The 20,222-nt window shown below is 44.7% G+C and overlaps 1 protein-coding gene across 3 annotated transcripts in view; it reads right to left on the reverse strand.

Annotated features, from left to right (window-relative positions):
* Window positions 1-2,198: 2,198 nt before the first annotated feature.
* Window positions 2,199-20,222, reverse strand: part of LOC146865673 (endoplasmic reticulum aminopeptidase 1-like) — a 529,832-nt gene continuing 511,808 nt past the window's right edge. For all 3 annotated transcript variants that reach the window (XM_085632533.1, XM_085632531.1, XM_085632532.1), the window contains 2 exons: window positions 15,852-15,933; window positions 2,199-5,506 (listed from right to left, as the gene is read on the reverse strand). In XM_085632533.1, coding sequence (XP_085488659.1) covers window positions 5,360-5,506; window positions 15,852-15,933 — 229 coding nt within the window. In that variant the 3' untranslated portion in view covers window positions 2,199-5,359. The remainder of the gene's footprint in view (window positions 5,507-15,851; window positions 15,934-20,222) is intronic.

Below are 20,222 nucleotides of genomic sequence, written 5' to 3' on the forward strand. Positions count from 1 at the left end.
GAAATCAAATTGCACTATTTTTTGTAAAGATTGGGTTGCTAAGAGAATAATTCAAGTCAAACATCTATTTCAAGGGACACTTTTCCCTTCTCCATCAAAAGTCTAAATTAGAGTTGGCCTCTCTGCCACGTCCATTCTCAAATGCGAATCATTAAAAAAGTCTATTACACAACATTTCTCTTTATTTTTGCAGGCACCTCCTTTTAATCCCAATCCTTCTCAGGCGCTAACAACCCTTTCCACACCTTTTAAGGCCTCCTACATATACAAATGTCTTTACTACTCTACATCTACTCGTCCCAAATACAAAATAGAACGATTATCGGAAGCAGACTTACAACACCTCTTTTCCATACAAACCTGGAATTCTATTTGGGCGAAAATTCATCATACCTCCTGCAATGCTAGCACTACACAACCATTATATTATTTTTATCATAGACTATTTTGAACTCCCACTTCCGTATATACGTATAACTAAAGCTTGTCAAACTCATATGCTGGACTTGTTCTAATACACCAGGTACATACTTACATTCTTTTTTTTTCATTGCCCATACATGGTTTCTTTTTGGAAAAGGATATGTAGTGTTATTTCAACTATATGTTCTATTACTTTTCCATTTCAAATTAAGTCTACTTTTTGGGCAGCTGTTCATCTATATGTTATGTGATAAAGTTTTCGAAAGCGCTCGAATACCCGGAGACTTCTTGGCACTGGCTTAAAAACTAGCAGTGTAATGGGTGACCGGAAAGAAGAGAAGCTACAGAGACTTAAATAACTTAGGGGCATATCAGCAACAGACGGCGATAAATATCGCAAAGTGCGCTTAGCGCTTTTATATTCATCGCCGTCTATCGCTGGAAATTATTGCCCGGTTAGCGTGCTATTAACAACGTGGTTACTCCAGGGCGATAATATTCCAGCAATATACAGGGAAATTGATGATATGCCCCCAGGTCTTTCCTGAATCCTGAAGATTAGTAGATTGGGGGCCTCCTTGATATGAAGTGGGAGTGCATTTGAGGCTTTTGTGGCTCCCAGTACATTGCTCTTTCCTCCCCAGGTTGCATGCTTGAATCTGGTAGGCATTGAACGTTTAGCTGAGGCTGAGCGTAAGGTTCTACCTGGCGTGTACCATATGAAACTCTATTGAAAAAAGAGTGGGCCTAGTCCATGCAGTGCTTTATAGGCGATGCAGAGTACTTTGAAAGCTATTCTGTGTCTAAGGGGGAGCAAGTGCAATTGTCTTATGGCATTGGAAGCCAAATGATATTTAGGGATCTTAAAAAGAAGCCTGGCAGCTGCAGTTTGTAGGGTTTGCAATTTGTTCATAACACATTGGTTGGCAGAAAAGAGTAGTTGATTGTAGAAGTCCAGTTTAGTCATGATCAAAGATGTCACAAGAGTGTTTTGGAGATGAATTGGAGTAAAAGAATCTTTTTAATGGTCCTCAAATATGGATTGGCAATCAAAAATTGGGCAAGTTTGTGGATTTGCTTATTTCTATTGCTTTTCAAGTCATTACATTTAACTGTAAAGACGCTACCAACGTTACTTTTTCTGCATGGTGGAACCTACTTTGTCATCATCATAGACCTGACAGAGCTTCTGCTACTTCCACATATTAACTTCTTCAGAGGGACTATTTTTCCTCCTGCCCGGATCTAGGAAAGTAATTTTCTTTTTTCAATCTCCATGAACGTTTCATGTCTTGCACATTACATCAATCCCTATTATCTTTACATGCAATGCTCGTGACTATTCATAATAATTGCTCTAGGTAATTTTTACTATCTGTATTAATATATTTATCACCTCCATTAGTATTTTCTCTCTCCTTTTTCCCCTTTTCTTCTTTACATGAAATTATAAAATGCAGTACATAATATGGTACCTTTCGTTAAGCTTTTCTCATTGTCTGTAGTCATTAAAATGCATTTTTTTATTTTCATATAATGCTTCTATTGTTTTGTATTTCTTTGCATTACTATGTTTTATTATACCTTTTCTTAGATATTAGACAAGTATGGTAAGATGGACCTTTTGATGTAATTATTTCAATAAAGCTTTCTTAACCTCAAAAAAGAAAATAATATATTGACTGCCAAATAAAATAAAAGATACACAAAGTATATTAAAAAATATTGGCATTGGACTTGAAAATCCCTCCCGAATAAGGAAATGGAATGCTGGATTACCAATCGAAAATGTATTTATACTCACAAATTTTACCACATACCTAGAAATCAACCACAACACATCTCCCACACTTCCAATGACCCTGACCCAGCCCCTACTTGAGTACCACACTTAAAATAGTTTATAAAAGGCGCTGTGAATCTTGTCTTTAAATTGAAACCTTGAGACTACATTCAGCCACTGCTAAAAGCACTTTGTTGATTTTTACATAAAATATGACCTTCAAAGACCTAGACCTATTGTACAAGGACCACTTCCGTATACATGCACATTAAGAGCAGCAGGTCTTCATCATCTGGCGCACTCATGTTATTTAAAGCAAAGTGCTGCTGACTACATATATGCATTCTCTGCTGTCAATGAATGGTGCTCACATTTACATGTATTAAGGTTGTCACACTCCGATTTAAAAATATTAAGCTATCACACAAAAATACAAGAAGCAAAGAGGAAATGCCAACAAAATACATCGCAGAAAGCATCTCAACAGTCCAACCTTTCCTCTCCGATTATTCTCAGAACTTCAAATCAACTTTAGTGAAACTCTGACCATGTAAAATCAGCTCTTGAACGTAACATAACAATGCAATGAATTAAGGCAAAGCGTCAACTCATTTCTACCAGGAGCACTGCTACTATCGACCCCATGGCAAGGAGCTTTTTCATCATCCAAAAGAAGCTCCTGGAGAAAGCTGAACGAGTAAAGGGCAGAATCCGGGCAATAAGAAGACAAAGGTAATCTGCATTATTTGGGTGCCACTAACAGGAGCCCATGAGTCCTTTGTAAACCGAGCACCCTCATTTTTTAAAAGCAAAAACCCTATATTTGAATCTCAGAGATAACCAGGCATGAGTCCTTTTTGTTCCTTGGATTCTAATAAGGGAAACATCCTTTGGTGGATTTTACCTGATCCATTTGAATATGATTAAAGGATCTGGTAAATTACTATTATGCCTGGTAAAAACTGAAGGGCAAAGGACTTTTTGGAAGATGGCTTGCATGAAATGAACCGAAGCAATTTTGCAATCACACACTCTGCTTTACAGTGATCCAGAAATTCACCCTCACTTGCTTGAAAATCAAAACGTGGGGTGCCACATCTACTTTGAAATGTTGCATCTGTGGGGATAATACCATGAATCACCCTACTGTGGGAAATAATTATGGCTGTAAAGTTTTGGTGCAGTGTTGCAAATCCTAATTGGTTTGGGTTGTGATTTTGGCCTCCCGGGACATGCACGTATGAGGGTGCCTCAATGACATTTTACTGAGGTGAGGAGTGGGAAGCCCAATACATCATAAGAGTCATATGAGAGTGCTCATGACTTTCAGTCACTTACAAATAGTCACATTTCACAAGAGCATGGAACAGCTGACTCTGAAAAGAATATGCTATTTCTCTGATTTTCTATTTTGCTCACTTAACTTGTCAGTTCTCTGTGTTCCCCCTACAAAGCATTTGTTCATCTTTTCTGTGTTCAGCTTCTTTGATATAAGTCATGCCTATAAAATATAAACATATCATTTTGGTAGTCTTAACTAAACATTAGTTTCACTGGATCTAATAGTGAGGGAGGAGGCAAAGCCATTACAGACAAGGAAGAGTTACCTACTCTATGTGCCATGCTGGAGTCTCCTTCTCTGAATCCCTGAGCTACTTAGAGGAGGTTACCCTTGCTAAGTAATGCCAAAGAGGAGAAATGCCTGTCTTTAGGGTTACTGGATACATCAGGGTACCTGATGGATATCAAGAGACCCTCTCCCCTTTTGATCCAGTGTCAGAAGAGAATGGTGGACAGCAATTCCTATGGAAAGCTGAACTACATGGAGTGCCAGAAATTAAAAGCCCTGCCACACAGCTCAGATCTCTGGACCCCTGTAGCAGCTGATGAGGTGGAACCACAGCAAGAATGTGGGAATTGGTGAGTCGCCACCGCCACCAACAGTGTATACCATGTGTGACTAGAAGGAGTGGTGTAGTGGGGACACTGGTAGGTGGACATGCACATCAGGAAGCAATAAGGAACTTTAATACCTGTTGTGTGGTGGCTGCATAGATAATGAGGGTTATTTTCTGAAAAGTTGTTTTTTCATTCTTCACAAAAAATGAAAGTCTACACATAAGGCTCCAAAGAAAAATCTGCAAAAGTAGTCATTCTCCAACTCCTTTCAACTGGACATAGGCTCAGTTCAGAAAAAGTTGAAATATTGCTTTCTGCGCTGCACCCATGGGAGCAACTCATCATGACACACATGAGAGACCTCCAAAAACCATTTAGAAGTACTGAGTCCAAGCTAACAGTTACACTGAGCTTGTCAGAATCCTGGTAGGGCTGAATATCATGGTGGTTCCAGAAGTATAAAGTGTAGAGTTTTCAGATGGATATTTTGTGAAATGTGGTGTTACAATTCTAAGTGTTGATAGGCTTGCAGCAATGTTCTGTGCCACCATAATCCAAAATAAGGCAAAACTTTAATTATTGGGTCCCCAGCAATGGCTTCATTCAGGCAAATGAACTACTAATTTCTATGTATGTTAGCTCAACCCTTTAGGCTAATAACAAAGCAGCTTTGCTAAAAAGCTGCTTGGTGCCCTCATTATGAGTACTCCCACATAGGGAGAGAGATTTAATGCACCCCGTAAATACTTCATATTATGGGTATTTCAATGAAAATGTGTCTGCACATTTTGATCATCTCAGTATTTACTGGCCATTTGTTCCTAGGTAAATTTACGCAAGAAAAACCTGCTACATTTATCAGGAAAATATTGAAGAGGGGTGGTATTGGCTGCAAAACTCAGAATTCCAGTATGTGCTGTGACAGGAGTTACTGCACATATTGGAATTTAACAGGGCCTTAGTGTGAATGTTGTAGGGATGCAAATGACAGCATTCTTCATTGGATGCTCACGTACTTTTTAGCTGTGAAAACATGAAAGTAATAGACACAAACACAGCATAAGGCCTCTCCTTTTACAAAAAAGGAATTTTGAAACATAAGCACGATCTCAGAAATTTAAAAGAGGACCACAATCTTTGTGCTTAGATTATTTTTACACAGTAACCTATCTGTGCATGTGCCTTCAATTTAAAAATTACTATAAAAATATCCAGTGATATTCTAGGTAAGAAGCCCCAGATCATGAAAGCACTTTAGCTGCTGTTGTGCTGCAACCAGGTGCTGACTCTTTCCAAATTTTTATCCATCCATTTAATGTTTTCTATAATCGTTTCTTTTGCTTGCTGGACACAACGAAGTTTAGAACCATTTTCTCCCAGAGAATCAAAGAATTCTTCCACCTGGTTAAAGAAGAAGAAACAAAGAGTTTAGAAGATGTTTTCAGCCACCAGTTGAGAAACCTTACATATGGGAAACGTTCTACCATTCCTCTACTATGAAATGTGAGACATTTGAATTCTCAATTTCTCATTCCTCCATTTTGTAATATTATTATTGTAATATATCGCTGTTTGCTTTCTCTATTTCCCTTTTCTAGTATTTAATTTATGGTTTGATTTGTCAAGGGCGCTTCTTGGTTACTGCAATGTAAATCAACACATTTATAATCAATTTGAGTTGGAAAATAGTTTGTAGTTTCTCTGTATGTTGTTCATAGTTATGTTCGCATGCCATTAGTGGTTTGAAACAAAATTCAAGATACAAAAATATTTCCCTCATTTTAAAAGGAAAATGTTTAATATGAATATATGAACCACTAATTTGATTATAAACCAAAATGACTGGTGTGCTACTTTAGCAATTCAACCGTTGTGAAGTGGATTGAATATGCTACTTACCAGTATGCATCTGTTCTTGGCATGTAGGGCTGCTGACATTCATATCTGTGCATAGATCGCCGCCTAGTGTTGGGTCCGGATGTTTGCACGTTGTTGTCCTGGAAGAGTCTTCGAAGTATCCTGGGATAGGTGACTCCTCCCCTGGACTACAGTGCGCATGGGCATCCTCTCCATCCTCAGATTGTTTTTCGCCATTGTGGCAGTGATGGAGTAGATACAGAAAGTGATGACCATGCTTTACAGTAATTCTGAGAGCTGCAGCTGCTACAGGCGCCGGGGAGGAGGGAGGGCGATATGAATGTCAGCAGCCCTACATGCCAAGAACAGATGCATACTGGTAAGTAGCATATTCAGTTTGAGGCATGTGGGCTGCTGAATTCATATCTGTGCATAGAATACATAGCAGTGCCCTCTATTAGCGGCGGCTACCAGTGCCAGCTGCAGCGGTCTGAAAAAGAGTTTTGAGAACAGCCTGTCCTACAGCTGTCTGCTGTTTTGATTGTACATCTACACAATAGTGTTTGGTAAATGTATGTGTAGTGGACCAGGTGGCTGCTCTACATATATCATGCAAAGGAATGTTTCCTAGGAAAGCCATGGAGGCCCCTAACTTACGTGTTGAGTGGGCTCGTGGGGGAATCGTTAATGTGCGTTTAGCCTTTTGATAGCAAATTTGAATACATTTAACGATCCATCTGGCTATACCTGCTTTGGAGATAGCGTTACCTTTGTGGTGTGGGGCAAAGGCAACGAAAAGTTGTTGTGTTTTCCTAAAGGGTTTGGTCCTGTCGATATAATACATGAGGGCCCTCTTTACATCTAGGGTATGGAGTGCCCTTTCAGCGACAGTCTGTGGGTTTTGAAAGAAAACCGGCAGTTCAATAGTCTGATTCATGTGGAACTGCGATACCACCTTGGGCATGAACTTGGGGTTGGTACGTAGTACGACCCTGTTGGGGTGAACTTGTATAAATGGCTCTTGGACGGTCAGTGCCTGGAGTTCACTAACTCTTCGTAAAGAAGTTATCGCTACTAGGAAAGCTACTTTCCAGGTAAGGAATTGAATCTCGCATGAGTGTAGAGGTTCAAAGGGCGGACCCATCAGGCGTGTGAGGACCAAGTTGAGGTTCCACATTGGGGCTGGTGGGTGGCTAGGAGGAATGACTCGTTTGAGTCCTTCCAAGAATGCTTTGATGGCAGGCACTCTGAATAGAGAGAGGTGCTGCCTGGTCTGTAGATAGGCTGATATTGCGGTCAAATGGACACGTATAGAGGTGTACGCCAGATTGCATCGGTAGAGGTGTAATAGGTAACAAATAATGTTTTGGATGGATGCGTCTAGCGGGTTGATGTCATTAGTATTGCAATAAATGACGAACCTCTTCCATTTGGCTGCATAGCAAGCTCTGGTAGTGGGTCTCCTGGCCTCCTTAATGATGTCCATACAGTCAGGTGGCAGGTTGAGGAGCCAGATTGCCAGGTTCAGCTGTTGCGGATCTGGGTGCTGAACCTCTCCATGGTTCTGCGTCAAATCCTCGGGTTTGACCCGCAGCCGTTGATGCGGCACCACGGAAAGTTCGAGAAAGGTGGTGTACCACGGCTAGCGTGCCCACGTTGGAGCAACCAGGATGAGTGTCAGTGAGTGTTGTCTGAGTTTGCGTGCCACCAGCGGTATTAGTGGTGCTGGGGGAAAAGCGTACGCAAATCTGCCGGACCAGTTCATCCATATCGCATTGCCCTGCGACTGCGGATGTGGGAACCTGGCGGCAAAGCTTTGGCATTTTGCGTTTTCGCTTGTGGCGAATAGGTCTATCTCTGGATGACCCCAGTGCTGGAAGTACGGTTGGAGTACTGATGGGTGTAACTCCCACTCGTGCATCTGGTGGCTGTGTCTGCTGAGCAGATCCGCCATCTGGTTGTCCTTGCCGGGGAGGTGTTCTGCCATGAGGAACATGTTCCTCTGAATGGCCCACTTCCACATGCTCTGAGCCAGATGAGACAACTGTGGAGAGTGTGTTCCTCCCTGCTTCTGTATGTAGTACATGGCAGTCATGTTGTCCGTCCGGATCAACACAACTTTGTTGCACAAGTGTACTTTGAACGCTTTCATTGCGAGGAAGATCGCCATCAATTCCAGAATGTTGATGTGCATCTTCCTTTGTTGTGTTGTCCATAGTCCCTGCACTGTGTAGTTGAGTAGATGAGCTCCCCATCCCTGGAGAGACGCGTCCGCTGTCAGTATTATTTGTGGAACAGGCTCTTGGAACGGTCGGCCCTTGCAAAGGTTTTGTGGGTTCCACCAATGCAGAGAGTTGTATGCCCGACCGCTCACCAACACTAGGTCTTTCAACTGTCCTTGAGCCTGATTCCACTGACGTGCTAAGCACTCCTGAAGCGGGCGCATATGTAGTCTCGCGTGTGGGACTATGAAAATGCAGGAGGCCATCATGCCTATCAACTGCATGAACACTCGCGCGGGAAGGGAGTGTTGTGGTTTGAACTTGGAAATAAGCATTTGCATTGTGTTGATTCTCACTAAATTCGGCTGAGCTGTGGCCGCCAGAGTGTCTATGGTCGCACCTAGGTACTGTTGTACGTGTGCGGGCTGGAAATGGGACTTTGGGTAATTTAGTGAGAACCCCAAACTGTGAAGGAGGTGAATGGTGCGGGACATGTGGCTGGCACATTGTTGGGCCGACTTTGCTTGAATGAGCCAGTCGTCCAGGTAAGGGTAGACGTGTATGTGCTGCCTCCGCAGATGTGCCGCTACAGTAGCTAGGCACTTTGTGAAAACCCTGGGTGCTGTTGTCACACCGAAGGGAAGGACTTTGAACTGGTAGTGCTGCCCCTGAACAGTGAACCTGAGGTATTTTTTGTGTGAGGGGTGAATGGGTATGTGGAAATACGCATCTTTGAGGTCCAGTGTGGCCAGGAAGTCTCCCTGCTTGAGGAGCGGGAGGACTTGCTGTAAAGTGAGCATGTGAAAATGCTCGGAGATAATGTACCGGTTCAGGGGTCTGAGGTCTAATATAGGTCTGAGCGACCCGTCCTTTTTTGGTATTAAAAAGTACAGGGAGTACACCCCCGTACCTTGCTCGTGGACGGGTACGACCTCTATTGCACCTTTTAGTAGCATACTTTGCACCTCCTGCTGTAAGAGCGTTAAGTGCTCTGAGGACATAGGACGGTTTTTTGGAGGTATTGTGGGTGGAGTTGAGGTTAATTCTAGGCAGTAATCGTATTTGACAATATCTTTGACCCACCTGTCCGTGGTGATGGAGTTCCACGTGGACAGGAACCTTTGTAGCCTTCCCCCGACAGGTGTTATGTGGTCGGGAGGAAGGGAGAGGGCGTCACTGCTTGTTCTTGGGGGAGGACCTGGTGTTGCCGTAGCCGCGTCCTCTGCCCTTTGTGCTGGAGCCACGATATCCACCCCGGGTGTTTTTGTCGTAGGTGCTCTGTGTGTTGCCCTTGTTGTATGTTTGTTGTGACCCCTGTCCTCTACCTGCTCCTCTATTTCCGGGGCGACGAAAGGAGCCGCTCCGAAAGGACAGCGTTTGTAGAGCCCCCATGGACTTTGCAGTGTCCGTGTCTTTTTTTATTTTCTCTAGGGTGGTGTCAACCTCCGGCCCGAATAAGTAGTCGGGGTTGACAGGTTGGTTGAGGATGTTATTTTGTACCTCAGGTTTGAATCCGGAGATTCGCAACCAGGCATGTCGTCGTAACATGACGCTAGTGTTTATGGCTCTGGCAGCTGTATCCGCGGCATCCAGTGCACACTTAATGGATGCATTTGTGAGGAGCTGTCCCTCCCTGATGAGGATCTCTGCACCTTCTTTGTATTGGTCAGGGAGATGTTGGAGTAGTTGTTCTAATGTGTCGTAGTGTGCTCGATCGTAGCGAGCGAGGAGCGCCTGAGTATTGGCAATACGCCATATGTTAGCTGCCTGTGCGGCAACCCGTTTGCCGGAGGTCTCTAGCACCTTGGACTCTTTGTCCGGGGGAGGAGCATCACCTGTTGTTTGCGATGTGCCCTCTTGCGAGCATTCGCAACTACAATTGAATCCAGAGGTAACTGGCCTCTAATGTAGGTGGGGTCCCCAGGCGCCGATCTGTATTTTTTGTCGATCCTGGGGTTTATTACTCTTGCCCTGGTGGGTTCCTTGAAGATGTCCTTTGCTGGTTTGAGGACACCCTTCAACATGGGTAGAGTTTTTATGTTCCTTTCTGAGGATGCGAAAGTGTCCATGAGAAAGTCGTCCTCTACGGTGTCAGAGTGAAGTTGCACCCCATGATTGGCCGCAGCACGTTCAATTAGGGCGTTGAACGCGGCAGTGTCCTCTGTGGGAGATGTTTTTGCTCCATAGAGTTGCGGGTCCTGTGCATCTATAGGTGCACCGGAGTCGACAGGGTCATCCCAAGCTTGATCAGGGTCCTGTTGGCCTTCAGGGTCCATCTCTCCGGGGTAGGGGACGTGGTCACCCATGTAGTCCTCCAAAACATCTGTGTCGGAGTGTGTGGGAGAGAAGGACTGTGGATCCTGGTAGGGGGAATGGAGAGGTTCGTAAAGAACTGGTTCCGAAGCCACTGGCAGCTTTCTTTTAAGTGGGATCCGGAAGGAGTCCAAAGCTGGCTCTGAAGTTATTCTCCTTTTGTGGAGCAGCATCCTGCCGGTGTCGGCGTTGATGATATGTGATGGAGACGTCTCCGCAGGAGAACGTTCGGCAGGCGTGATCGTGGTGTGGGTGACCCGTGTCCTGATTTGGAACAGTTTCGGGGCCGTGGATGGCGGCAGGCCAAAAGTAATGTTGGCCGGTGCCGAAGAGGCTGTTGGAGCTTTTATTGGCTCGGAGCCCGATGTGTCCTGGAGGACTGTTTTGTGTTTGGTGCGTTGCGCAGCAACGGGCCGCACCTGGAGCGCCATCGATTCCTTTGCGCCGACCGGTTCCGTAGAAGCGGGCGTGGACTTTTTCGGCGCCGGTGAGTCATCGAGTCGAGGGGCGGTAATGGCCGTCGACGTCTTCGATGAGTGTGCTTTTGGTGGTGCTGTCGAAGCGGTGTGAGACGCAGCAGGCAGTTTGACCTTTGGGGTCGGAGTCGATTGCGTCGGTGCCGAGAGCCGAGTAGGTTTGGTGGCACCGAAGGCCTTCTTCCGTATGTCGACGCCGACGTCGGCCGTTGCAAGCTCGGCACCGAAGTCTCGTTTGGTGCGCTCGGTGCCGATGGGTTTTGCTGGCGTCGAAGATGTGATGGGCCTCGATCCGACCAGCGGTACTTTCGGTTTCGGTTTCAGTTGAACCAATACAGCCTTCGGTTTCGAAGAAGGGAAACCAGCCGTTTTGAGTATTAATGGCTGCCGCTGAATGTCCGAGGCCGGGCCAGAGGGCGGGGCCGAAGAACTGCGGGATAGGTCTTGGGTAAGGCCCGAAGGCGATCCCTCGACCGGAGCCATAGACTGGCGCACTGGGATGTCCTCAGTCTGTACGGGTAGGCCTTGCTCGTCACCGGAGCTACTCTCTTCGGCCCCTAAGGCCTCATTGTAGTCTCCTACCTCGGTGTCGTCTTCATCTCTGCGAAAGAGGCTTTCTTCGACGTCTTCCGAGCCGGAGTCGTGTTCGGAAACGGGGCTGGAGGGTAGGTTCTCCACGTCTTCGACATCTTCGGTCTCAGCGCTGAAGATGTCGGCCGGGGCTGGTGCCGCTTGCTGCGCTTCGAGTCTCGCTGCTCGTCGATTCCGGAGAGTCTTCTTGGATCGGAATCGGGCACAGGCCATACATGTAGATTCGTCGTGATCCGGTGAAAGGCATTTGTTGCACACCGGATGGACGTCGATGTGGGGATATTTCGCATTACATACCGGACACCGCTTGAATGGTGTCCTCGATTCCATCGTCGATGATGGGTCGATGGTCGGGTAGGAAGCGAAAAAGTTGGTTCTGGAAGTTAGTAAACTAACAAGATACTATCGATCGGTGAACAGTACCGACGCGAACTAAAGGCCTTTTGGCCTAGAAAAAGTTTTTCCTAACTTGAGTCAAGATAAGCACATCCGAACCCAATGGCGGAAAAAAACAATCTGAGGATGGAGAGGATGCCCATGCGCACTGTAGTCCAGGGGAGGAGTCACCTATCCCAGGATACTTCGAAGACTCTTCCAGGACAACAACGTGCAAACATCCGGACCCAACACTAGGCGGCGATCTATGCACAGATATGAATTCAGCAGCCCACATGCCTCGAACACAACATTACATGCAAACGCAACAGTCAGACCCCATGTTGTGGTAGTTTTGTTTGTTAAGTGCAGGTACTGGAGGTTCACAGCACTGGCAGAGAACAATCTAGATGAAGACACACAACACTAATAGGAAACTGCTACAGGAGGAAAAGCCAATGTTATGAATACCAACAATGTGGGTTCAGAATGAAACCAATGGTGGAATGGGTTCCAGAACGTCACACCCACCACAGAAAATGCTCTGTCACAAGTTCTTATAGTTCTAGTAACTGACAACTGTAGCCAGGCCAGACTGGCTTACGTCAGTGCTGTCCAAGACCCATATCTGTTAAGTTTTACTGCTGGTGTAATGCACAATTATTGACTTTTTATGTTATGTTAAGGGATATTTATAAAGTGCACGTACACCAACAGGTCTCTTGGCGACTTAATAATACTGACCCTTTTATTCAGAGTCTGGCAATATATAATCCTCCCCATAACTGACACCATGTGCCATTTCATGAGACCTGGATCAACCTGAGGTGCTCAGGCATTTTGGTGAATGTGCAGGGGTGCCTCTATGATGTGCATTAGATGTACATCAGGATATTTAGGAAAAGTAAATTTTAGAAAGAGATCTTATCACTGCCTGAAATACCTGGAGGCTAATTTGCATCAGCCTGCCAGCAGCTGCTTCACGCATCACTTTACCTTAATGCGGTGTGAAAACTCCTTCCAGAGCAGGACAATGGCTTAGGCTTATTGGGCTAGATGGGCTGAGTGTGATGTATGTGACAGTTGTCAACCCCAGAAGAGTAACTAGGAGGGGTCAAGACTTTAATCTACTGAAAAGGGGAAATGGTGAGGTGTGCCCATTTACAATTAAGTGTAAGGGGAGACCTGAGGAAGGGAAGGTCTTTGATCTTTAGGCCCTCTGTAGGTGACTGGGCACCAGCCCATTGAGACGGGGAACTGGTCTCAGAAACAGTTTGGTGTCGCTGAGGAGAAGGGGACTGCTCATTTCCCTAATCACACCCCTAAAAGGCCCACAGGTTCACATCGGAGGCAGAAGGCATGTGCCATCTTGGATTTCTCTTAGAATGGTGTATGGGAGTGTCCAGCAGTCACACCAACCTACTGGTTAGTGTGGCCTATAAAGCTGGAATCTCAACCACAGCTCAACTGAAATTGCAGAAGAAAAGGAGACTGTTCTACTGTTTGAGACATATGTGGAGAACTGAATGGCTGAACCTGCTCACACTTGTACTACTCTTAGATGGTCCACAGGGTCCCTTCAGAGGCAGAAGGCAGGTGCCATCTTTCTCTTATATTAGCGCACAGTGGGAAAGTTTGCAGGAAGGTAAACAGGATGCAGTCAAACGATGGCAAATGTTGCCAACATGAACCTTCTTCTCATTAGTTAGGAAGTGTCCAGCAGTCACCCCAACCCACTGGCTAGTGAAGCCAATAAAGTTGGCATCTCACCCACAGCTCAACTGAACTTGCATAAGTACAGAAGACTGGAGCTCCGGTTTGAGACCTGTGTGGAGAACTGAGTGGCCTAACCTGCTCAATCGTGTACCTAGGAATAAGAAAAGTGAACCCCTAGAGCAGCTTGATGACTTCCTGTGTGGTTACAGGGACACAAGAAACTGCAAGAGTTTTTCCCCCCGAAGTGCCTCAGCTGATCAGTAGCAAATGGAACTAGACTGGACCTTGCTGGTGGCCTGCGCTGAAGTGAGCCCTGTCCATTTAGTGCTGCTTATAAGAACTGGAGCTGCTCAAGAAACTCCAGGCTTTGAGAGGACCTCGGTATATAAAGCCTGTTACCTTGCCCCACTAGACCATTTCGACTTCCAATTCAGAGATTAAGTTGGGTGGTAAAGTCTTTGACTGGGATAAACCTAATTAGTGTATTTGAGTCGTGCTCCACTGCCGTTGGCCTGAAATTGAGCCTAGGTCTCACTCAACCACGAACAGTGATAACTGTTTGGCCGTGTACAATTTCAAGTTGTTTTTTCTCCAAAATCTTTAAAAATTCATATCTTTTATTCCCTTTACCGGATTATTGTCATTTTGGTGTCATTTTTTGTATTGGTTTGTGCTCTATTAATGTAAATGGAGTAGGATTTTCATTGTGTTGTATTTTTTTTTCTCCCAAAATATTTTTTTTAAGTCAGCAGTCAAAGCCACATAAATTCTTGCAACATAAGTAGAGAGTGATACAGCCCAGTGTGCAGCAGCCTGTCTGATGACTTTCATTACACTATAGCAATATGTACAATACCATAACAAGAACATCTCAAGCCTAATAACATCAGCTTGTAACCATAAAACAGTCAGTGCCATGCGTATACTAATGTTCCAGCTCTTGCTTTCATCGAGTCTACTTATACATGATATAGTTCACACTACCATCCTTATTATATAATCCTCATTATCACAGTGTTTCTGCATCTGTAGTTAGTGGTGGTGGGTTCCAGGATGAGGACTCTATAGTCTGCTCATCGTTTCCAGATTTTTGTGGGAAGCCCCTTGTTTTAAATATAGGTTGCTCTTGGCCCATGCACCAATCTAGATCCGCCTTTAAGGCGCCCAGGCGGAGCCCGGGCCTTCCATGCCTTCGCTATGTCTCTATTGGCTAGGGTAAGACCCAAAAATAGCAGGTGTCTTTTATATCGTTTTTCTCCTATATCCTCCGTGATATGGAGTAAAGCCAGTTTTGGCGAGAGAGGTAAATCCCAACCCAGTACTTCTGATACGCATGCCATGACTCCCCACCAGAATCCAGTGATTGATGTGCATTGCCAAACTGTATGAATGAAGGTGCCTTTGGTTTCTGCACATCGGAGACATGCAGGGGAAGGTATCAGTCCCGCCCTCCAGAGTCTGTGCCTGGTTAAGTAGGCGCGATGTACATATTTAAGTAGGATAAGTTATAAACTAGAAGCTATTGCAGCGCCCCGTGGGGATTCTAATGCTTCTGTTCAATTGTCATTGTCAAGGGGGTCAAGCTCTGTCTTCCATTTCTCTCTGAGGGAATCTAGTGTAGTTGAAAGATTTGGCACCAGGGTTTGGTGTGTGTGTTTTATTTTTGACTTTTTAACGGTTTTGATACTTGCAAATGGTTTAGAACCAGGGGATGAATTAAAGTTTAAATTACTGGAACTAACAAGTTGGTGACTTTATTACTTGTGGTGGAATGCCATCCACCCAAATTAACAATTCACTTCCTTAAATGAATACTCTGAATAGGTTAATGAAATATTTTATTTGCTCCTTTAGTGATATAATATCACTTTGTCAGGCTATGTAAGAATGAGGCTTTGCAAGAAGCATGCATAATCATACCGTTGTCTCCCTAGCTCTTGAAATTTACTGAGGAAATCCAGCCAACCAGGCATGGTTTAAAACTACAATGGAGTATGATACATTTTCATTTACTACGTAATGCCCCAGGCAAGTCATGATGAGAAAGAAAGCATCTTCAATTTAACATAAATCATATGCATTTCACAAGTATCCTGTTAGAGGTCTTTCAGAGAGAAGTTATGATAACCACACAATGAAACAGAAAATAAAATGCCAGAGATTGGTAATAGGTTTGCTGGAGTTACTGGTTTTTACCTCATCAAGCCTTGCTTTTGTAGAATACTGGTTAGTAAGTCCAGTCACCATGTGGGCAATACTGTGTGATCCAAGTTCAAATCTTTCAAGAAAAAACAAAATATGTTGCAATCACATAGATCATGATAAAAACATATGTGGTAATATGAACTTTTCATCATCACAAACATAGATTTCAGTGTGAAACAAGTGTTTTTTCCTGCCAAGTTCATTTGAAATTAACAATACTAAATATGTTATTGGTTAGTCAATCATAATAGATAATGTGAGGGATGGTAACCATAAAATAACTAAAGGGAATATCTGAGTTTTATGCACACAGAATTTCAACATTGAATATAGAATATCTAAAGTATTTTTTTTTTATTTACGTGCTGTTGGACCGGGCACTTTTTGCAGGGTTATCCCCAAACTTTCTGCTTTCTTCCTCCTGTTTCTTCTGACCTGTTTTTATTGGCCTTAAGACTCTGGGCACTTTGCCACTGCTCATCAGTGCTAAAGTGCATATATTATCTTTGTAAATTGTATTGGTGATTGGTTTCTCCATGATTCACATATTTGATTTATTAGTAAGTTCCTAGTAAAGTGCATTAGGTGTGCTCAGGGCCTATAATTCAAATGGTACTAGTGGGCCTGCAGCACGGAGTACGCCACCCACATGAGTAGCCCTGCAAACATGTCATAGACCTGCCACTACAGAGTATGTGTGTGCAGTTTCAAACTACCATGATGATCTGGCAAGTGCACCCACTTGCCAGGCCCAAACCTTTGCTTTTTACTACATATAAAGCACCCTTAAGGATGGAACAAGGTAGCCCCATGGGCCGGGTGCAGTGTAAGTGAAAGGCATGTACTGGTGTGTTTTACATGTCCTGATAGTGAAATACTGCTAACTTAGTTTTTCACTATTGCAAGGACTATCTCTACTATTGGTTATCATTGGAGCTGCCTTGTAACCTCTTACAAGTGTAACTTCCAATTGGGAAGCGATAGAGATTTGGAGTTTGAGGTTGCTGAACTTTGAAAATATATCTTATAGTGAAGATGGTTTTAAATTGTGTGTTTGAAAATGCCTCTTTTAGAAAGTAGGCATTTTCTTGCTTTAACATTCAGTGCCCCTGCCTGCCTGTGGAATCCATGTATGGTTTAAAATGACACTTGGGCCTTTTGTGCATTCACTCTACACAGTCATACAAATGGAGATGAGGTGTGCTCTGCCTATCCTGGTGGCCTATCACCAGGCAGATGGGTCTACCTGTGCTAGAATGGTGGGAGGAGTTGTCACTGACACCTGAATAAGGCTGTGCCTGTCCTCACACAAAGCTGACTCCACCACCCTATGATGTGCCTGAGCCAGGTCAGGGAAAGCTAGGTTCTTGTGAACTACAGAGACTTTGAAGTTTGCCTACTTCAAAGGCAGAAACTGGTATAAGTACTGGAGCTGCAACAACATAACTTCAGAACACTTCTAGACTAAAGAGGACATCTCGCCAAGAAGAAGAGCTGGAGAAGCTGTAGGAGGGGGAACTGCCACTGTGCTTGTTGCTGCCTCTGTTTTGGGCAGTTTAAAGCCCGGACTTTGCATTCCGTATCCTTCTTTCAATGTTCTCCAAGGGCTTGTGTGTGCTTGCCTCAGGTTGAGAAGTTTCAGGGCCAACAAAGACTTCATCTGCAGCCCCAGAACTCCTCTGCTGGAAGTTCTGAGCTACCAAGAGGTACCAATTCCAGTTCTGGGCCCTTGGAGGTGTTTCTGCTTCAAAGAAGCCCAAAACTCCATGCATCAACCTTCAGCGCCTGTTTTTCCTGCAGTAGCCTTGTTGTGCTGTTAAAAAACAACGCATCGCCATGGCCGAAGAATCAACGTAGCATTTGTCGGGCGGCTGAAAAGATCGTCCCAGCCTGAGTCCTGACTACTGTGTATCTGATGTCCGAGGCACCTGATCTGACTCTGACGCAGGCCCTGCTGTGTGGCTGAAGAAATCGACACATCACCTCTCATGGCTGGAAAATCGATGCAGTGCATGTTTCGTCCGCAGCGGCATCAACCCTAGTACGTCTGGATTTTCAACGTAACGCACCTGCGCAGCAAGTTCTTCATCGACGTAACCCAGCAGTAAGGAACTGCCGGAAACCGTCGCATCACATTTTCTCTCAATAAGTAATCAATGCATCACCCTCATGGCAGTAAGGAATTGACACATCACCTCCTCTCCATCGCAGCAAGGAATCGACTCATCACTTTCCTTGGAAGTAAGGAATCAGCACATCACCTCCTCTGCGGGTAAGGAATCGATGCATCACTTTGTTTTTTGGTGCCTCATCTCCCCTGCATCTGTTTTCGTCTTTGATTTTGACACATCCCAGGTACTTTGTGATCAAAGTGATGCATACATAGTTTCCTATGGACTGAACTATTTTGAACCTTTTAAAAGTGATATTTTTACTTGTGTAAATTGGATTGTTTGTCAATTTGATCTTGTTTTATTCAGATAAATGTTGGTAATTTTTCTAAACTGGTGTGGTGTTCTTCAGTAGTGTTTTCAATGTGTTACTGTATCCTTGTGTACAAATGCTTTACACACTGCCTCTGAGATAAGCATGACTGCTTGTGACAAGCTTCCAAGGGGGTGAGCAGGGGTTTTCTTAGCTGTGTTATCCCCTTACCCCGAAAAGAATAAGGGTCTCAACTTGGATACGTATATATTTATGCAAACAAAGAAACCTTTTACATCGGGCAGGTACAACTGCAGTGCTCACCTAGTGGTTTGTGGTTGCCTCTCAGGGTTGCCAACTCTCAATATACAACCAAAGAGTTACTCATAGAAGGACAGAACTCAAAGAATGTATATCTACACAAATGAACCAGTTTTAGCAACATTAGGAATAGAAAATTAAATACTGGGGTAAAACTAAAGTCCAAACCTATATTGTGTAGTTTGCATGCAGCTTCTTGATGCCAGTTCATGAGTCACTGTTCTATATTAGGATTCTAACTTATAAACTGCTGTAACAGAAGTATCTCTGCTACAAAAGCAGTAATCCACTGAGCTAGCCACTTATAATACAGTTCTGTGATCTGCATGATACACGCTCCTTGCAGAAGACATATTAACCCTCTGCACTACTATATGATGAGTCAAACTGCCACTAGACAAAACTCCGATCTCTCTCCAGCAAGAACATTAATCACCAGAGTAATCATGACATGTTTATTGCCGCCTGAAAACTGCTGGATGCACAGCAGCAGGTGCTTTTAAACCATAAGGTATTTCCTAACACAGCTCCCCCCTCCGAGGTCAGCACCAGGTGCGGTTGCACCAGTCGTACCACCCTAAATACAGCTGTGTGTGTGAGGTGTGGAATTTGCACAAAACGTCACAGTCAGCAGAGGTCGGGCATGGAAATGTTTGAGTAGATACATGCAGTGGCAAATAACTACAGTTGAGAGGGGGCGAGACCCTCTGGCCAGCTCCAGACACAAATCCCCGAAGGTGCTGTACAGTGGGGGTAGCTGAACATTGACAGCTGGGTGCAGGCCATTTGGTCAATCCACACAACACATGTTTGCTGAACAAGTGGCAGAGGGATTTGGAACCCATGAAGGCTTGGAAGCAAGTCCTACCCAGAGATCACGGCCTGCAGCTAACTCAAGCCGACCACGGCCAAAGGGTTTTGTGCAGCATACTTGACCAAGGCTTGCAATGTGATCATGCACGAAATGCATTGGCTATATGAAGGGATGCGAAAGAACCGCAAATCCTCCTGATCTGGTGCCGAGATCTGATTGGATGCCAAAACTACAAACGAGGACGTGTTGACAGCCATCTTGGGACTCTGCTTGAGCTGAGTCCCACAACAAACGTAAACAAAAAGACAAGGGGGCAGGGTAGGAATACCCTGACCCCCTAGGCCTCTTGGAGTGGTCCCAGAGGGATCCCTTCAGGGCAAAAAAAATGTTTAAAAAAAAAAAAAAGATCAGCCGGATCCATGCTAGAGACGTGGCTACCGCCGAAAAATAATTTAAAAAAGAAGCGCACGCTTCCACGCTTCTTTACTAATAGGCCCCCAGGTGGGCCAGGTCCCAGGGGCATTACCACATATAAATATGTGTGGGGTGCTGATGTGGTATTCCCCATGCCCCGGGAACCACCACCTCCCTGGGTAAACATTAAAATAAACGTGGGAGGCCCACAGGGCCCCCATGCAGCCCGAGGAACGCCAGTTCCCCGGGGCACTATACAAATATGTATGTAGGCCACCTCCCCGCGGCAAGTCAACTTAAATTAATGTGGGGGGGGGGGGGAGGGTGTCATGCGCCCTAGTGCAGCCCTGGGGACCATCATCTCTCCGGGGTCAAGTTTTACAATGGGG

The sequence above is a fragment of the Triturus cristatus genome, chromosome 2_1, assembly GCF_964204655.1.
Source record: "Triturus cristatus chromosome 2_1, aTriCri1.1, whole genome shotgun sequence".
NCBI lineage: Eukaryota > Metazoa > Chordata > Amphibia > Caudata > Salamandridae > Triturus > Triturus cristatus.